This window comes from Aotus nancymaae, unplaced genomic scaffold, assembly GCF_030222135.1.
Source record: "Aotus nancymaae isolate 86718 unplaced genomic scaffold, 86718_ANA_hifiasm-v0.15.2.pri h1tg000059l, whole genome shotgun sequence".
In the NCBI taxonomy this organism is placed as follows: Eukaryota; Metazoa; Chordata; class Mammalia; order Primates; family Aotidae; genus Aotus; species Aotus nancymaae.
Window position 1 is genome coordinate 41,988,589 of NW_026988473.1, and position 4,876 is coordinate 41,993,464.

At 49.4% G+C, this 4,876-nt stretch overlaps 1 protein-coding gene across 1 annotated transcript; it reads left to right on the plus strand.

The window, feature by feature from the left end:
- The first annotated feature begins 295 nt into the window (after positions 1-295).
- On the plus strand, positions 296-3,726 carry LOC105720203 (serum amyloid A-1 protein). Its single transcript, XM_021675175.2, has 4 exons — positions 296-359; positions 959-1,047; positions 2,923-3,061; positions 3,453-3,726. The coding sequence occupies exons 2-4, from the start codon at positions 963-965 to the stop codon at positions 3,589-3,591; spliced, it is 363 nt and encodes a 120-aa protein (XP_021530850.2). The 5' UTR covers positions 296-359; positions 959-962; the 3' UTR covers positions 3,592-3,726.
- Positions 3,727-4,876: the final 1,150 nt, after the last annotated feature.

Consider the following 4,876-nt stretch of genomic DNA (forward strand, 5'->3'; position numbering starts at 1 on the left):
ACCGTCCAGCAGCCCGGGTGCCACCATCACAGGGTTCCCACTCTCACCTCTGCAGCCTCAGCTCCCCCAGTGTTAAGGAGCAGAGCTGGTCTGCCCTGACAGTTGCCAAGGCACAGCAAACCTATCTTGTTCCCTCTGGTTGCACAACTGGGATAAATGACCCGGGATGAAGAAACCACTGGCGTCCAGGAACTTGTCTTAGACTGTTTTGTCGGGGAAATGACCTGCAGGGACTTTCCCCAGGGACCACATTCAGCTTTTCTTGCCTCCCATGAGCCCAGCAGGGAAGGCTCAGTATAAATAACAGCCACCTCTCCCTGGCAGGCAGGGACCAGCAGCTCGACTCCAGCACAGATCAGGTGAGGAGTATGCCAAGGAGTTATTTTTTTTAAACTTTATGCTTTCTCTTTCCCAAAAAGATTATCATTTCCTTTAAAAAACAAAACAAAACAAAACAAAACAAAAAAACAGTCATCCTGCGGCCTACAGCCAGACCATTCTGAAGGTGTCTTACCTCCTCTGGTCTAGGGAGGTAAGCAGGATCAGGCCTGGTAGTACTTGGATGAGAGACCACCTGGGAATACCAGGCGCTAAAGGCTTTAAGAATGAAAAATAGTGATCCCACTTTGTGTTTATCCTGTGTGAGTTCTGTGCTGGGCAGAGGGAACCCATAGTACATGGGTTGTGGGGAATTATAGGCTGCTTGAGGGAGTCTGGTCATAACTCCTGCCTTCCTCCATCAATGCCACATTGGCATCCTCTTACACAGTCAGGGCTGATGGGTTCAGAACCGAGGGCTTCGGGCACTCAGTGAGGTCCTGCTACAAGGTTTCCTAGATGAGCCACTAAGATTCTAATAAGAGCCAGTGGAAATAACCAGGCACTCATTAGAATATAAGTCCCAAGGGAAGGTGTGCCCGTCTCATAGGCGACTGCCTGACCTCTCCTTTCATTTCAGCACCATGAAGCTTCTCACAGGCCTGGTTTTCTGCTCTTTGGTTCTGGGTGTCCACAGCTGGTTTTCATTCATTGGCGAGGCTTTTGGTGGTAAGTGTTCAGAAGGTATGCAGGATGTCTGAAGAGAAACACCACCCTGGACCTGATAAAATGGGGGAAATGACACTTTCAGAAGGCTGCTTTTGAACCGGAGAGTTGCCAGTGTCTGCGTTGCTAAGGCCTGCCATGAACTAGGGTTTGCTGGATTGCCCATCTCGGTCCTTCAGAGCTGCTGGGAATATCTCCTTTCCCCGTAGTGCAGACTCTCAGGGTGTGTTCAGTGGATGGATCATGTTTCAGAAGCTGCTGCAAGGTTTATCAAAAATGCATCTCCTGGGGCATAGGGGACAGGGAATCCAGTGACAACGCACACGGGTACTTCTGTGCCTTCTTAAGGTTTGAGCCGCTGCCTTGGGTTGTGCTGCCCAATGTGCAGAATATGCCAGGTATCTGGGGAGCTGCTAAACAGATTAGAGGGTTGAGGATTATTGTCAGTCAGTTACTCAGACAAAAAACAATCATCCTTCCCAGGAGCAGCTGAGCTGTTTGTTTTGAGTCTAAGATGCAAAATAAGGCCTGCAATTGGTGTAAAATATCCCTCAGCACAAATCGCATAAGAGTTTCACTGAGGCTGTTGACACTTCTGTCTTCTTTCTCCTTCCTCCTTCAGTTTCCTAGTGGGATAATGTCCAGGGCCCTTTAGCCTCACTCTGTCAGGGGCTCCCTTCCTGGTTTGTTCTGTTTCCTTTCCTTCCCCACCCTGCTTGACAGGAGATGGGAACTGACGTGCAGCAAGCTCCCACAAGGACCAGAGCATTTCCGTTTAATTTCAGAATGACTCTGTAAGGCAGGCATCTTCCCCTCTTTGAAGGCGAGAAAGCTGAGGCTTAGAGCAGCTGAGGGTGATGCCCAGGGACTTACTGCCAGTTAGCAGGTGGCAGAGCAAGGGTTTGAGCCCGGCTGTGCTTGAAGCCAGAGCTCTTGCCAGGCAGATGCATCACCGATCACATCCTAGAGCTTGATGGTTATGAATCTCAGCCACTCCTTGGAGGCACCTGAACCACTCATGCCTGCAACTCCCCAGCAGAGTCTGCAGAAACTGTCCTGGGACGTGACCTGTGCATTGGAACTTTCAGTTTCTCTCTGGGTGATTAGGAAGTGCAGCTGAGGCTCACACCTGTAATTCCAGCACTTTGGGAGGCCATGGTGGGTGAATCACTTGAGGTCATGAGTTCCTGAGCAGCCTGACCAACATGGTGAAACCCTGTCTCTACTAAAAATACGAAAATTTAGCCAGGCATGGTGGCAGGCACGTGTAATTCCAGCTACTCATGAGGCTGTGGTAGGAGAATCACTTGAACCCGGAAAGCAGAGGTTGCAGTGAGTTAGATCGTGCCAATGTAGTGTGTTCCAGCTTGGGCAACAGAGTGAGACTCTGTCAAAAAATAATAATAGTAAATAAAAAGAAAGCGCAGCCAAGGCTAAGCACCACTGCTCTATTGCTTCCTCAAGCCCCCGCAGCATCAGTGCACCCTATCGAGAGAGGGTTTAGGGACTTTTATGCTCCTAACACTCACTGGAACTCAGGTCACAATGACGTGTGTTCCATTTCCAAGTACATATATGTTAGTAGTCAGGGCAGAAGTGCTCTGTGTCTGCCACCTTTCTCAGCATCAGTATTTTATGTCACCACCTCATTCATGTACACTCCTGGATCTTATCATAAGCAGCTTCGTCAGGGGACCTGGAGAAGCCAACTAGGATAAAGGAACATGCTTCTCAACCCATGGTATCCAGGGCTGCTATGATCACAGGCTGAAAGCTTGAAGTCAATGGAGGATTTGTCCTTCTTTCATTCCACTCTAAGGGGTTGTCAGAGTCTTTATGTTCTCCTGATGTCCCTTCTGCCTTTCCTTTCCTTTCCAGGGGCTCGGGACATGTGGAGAGCCTACACTGACATGAGAGAAGCCAATTACATCAACGCAGACAAATACTTCCACGCTTGGGGGAACTATGATGCTGCCCAAAGGGGACCCGGGGGTGTCTGGGCTGCAAAAGTGATCAGGTAACTGAGCTTCTGGGATACCAGGGCTGGGTGAGCAGAGCTTGCCTGCCTTGAACTGTCAGGAGGGAGACCAGTTCCTTGTAGAGAAGTTAGAGGTTGCGGCCCCTCCTCCTCTTGCCTTCTCTCTGGCTCTGTGCTCACTGTGAGGGTCTGATGGATGGTGGGAGTGAGTGATTTCTCACCCTCTGTCTCTGGGTACTGTTCATCCAGCCTAGTGGTGCCCAGCCTGGCTGAGTGGGGCCGTGCCCAGGCAGGGTCAGTGTTTTCACCCCTCCTTCCTTGGCCTTTCTGAGCTCCTCCCAGAGCCCTCCCTTGCAGTGGGGAGAGTGGGAGGGTGAACTGTTGCTCACTGGCCTGGTGATTAATCTCCTTCTGCGTGCCTGGACTACAGTGATGCCAGAGAAGATATCCAGAAACTCTTGGGCCATGGTGCGGAGGACTCGCTGGCTGACCAGGCTGCCAACGAATGGGGCCGGAGTGGCAAAGACCCCAATCACTTCCGACCTGACGGCCTGCCCGAGAAATACTGAGCTTCCTCTTCACTCTGCCCTCAGGAGACCTGGCTGTGAGCCCCAGGGCAGGGATACAGAGTCAATGAGCTCTGTGTCCACAGAAGCTGGGATATGGCACACAATAAGCATCTAATAAATGCTTAAGTGGTTGAATCTGTTGAAACAGTGTGTTCTTTTGTTGTGTACTTCCTGTTTGGTACAAAGGGGAAATCATTGCACACCCGTGTGAAGGGTGAGCCTAGGCCTGTGTGTTTAAATGTGAGGAGACATCTTAGCGGTCACAGCACAGACACCTGCATCAACCCCTCCCCAAATCAGACCTCCTTCTTCCTCCAGACCCCTGTGGTTACATTATTGCTATTTCCAGTCCCTTCCTTGTCTAGGCTCCTCATTCCCTGTCAATTATTCCTTGTTCCTTCTCTGTCCTCTTTCCCTCCCACCCAGCCCAACCTGGTCTTCATTCCTCAGTGATCTCTGATTCTGGAGGCAGGGGACACAGACGATTGGATTGTGAAATCCTGCCTCAGTGTCTGCCACCTCAATTTTCCTTTCATTTCTCAGCAACACCTACAAATCCAGGTGTTGACGAATTTCTGCTCATTCCATCTAAAAAATCCCTCCAATGCAGTTCTGCTCCACTCTATTTTCATTGTCTTCTTTCACGTCTAAATATGTAATGCGACTCCTTTTATGAATGTTTTCTCAGTTTCTGGACCTTAACCAGATCAAAATTGAGGAAGTGGCGGCAGTGAAGAGAGAGCCAGATAGAGAAGAACCGTTTTGTCAGTCAGGGTCCCTTTGGGAGACGGCATCAGGCAGTAATTTGAAAAGGGAAATTTGAATATAAGGAGTTATTAATGGATAACAGCATTAACTACTGATAGTACAGAAAACAAGAAGTATAAATTTGAGATTGGGCCCCTCACAAGATTGAGATCTAGATCTTGTTGGAAAATATGTATCCCATTGGATGGCAGATAGTTTACTGGGTACTTCAAGCCAAAACTAACAAATAAGAGCTCCACTGAGGTATTAGTGAAACTTGGCAGGAAGCCGCCCAGGGTGTAGCTGAATTCTGAGCATGCAGCTAGGGTTCCTGAAACTCATTTGGGCAGGGCGGCAGGACGTAGGATGTTACTAAAACCCCTGGGAAGCCAGCTGCGGAAGTGGCAATGCTCTGGACTGAATTGTATCTTTCCAAAATTTCTATGTTGCAGCCCCAACTCACAGCATGGCTGTAGTATTTTGTCACAGCAGCCCAAGCTGATTAAGATAAGTGGGCTTCTGGTGAACGTCATGGACG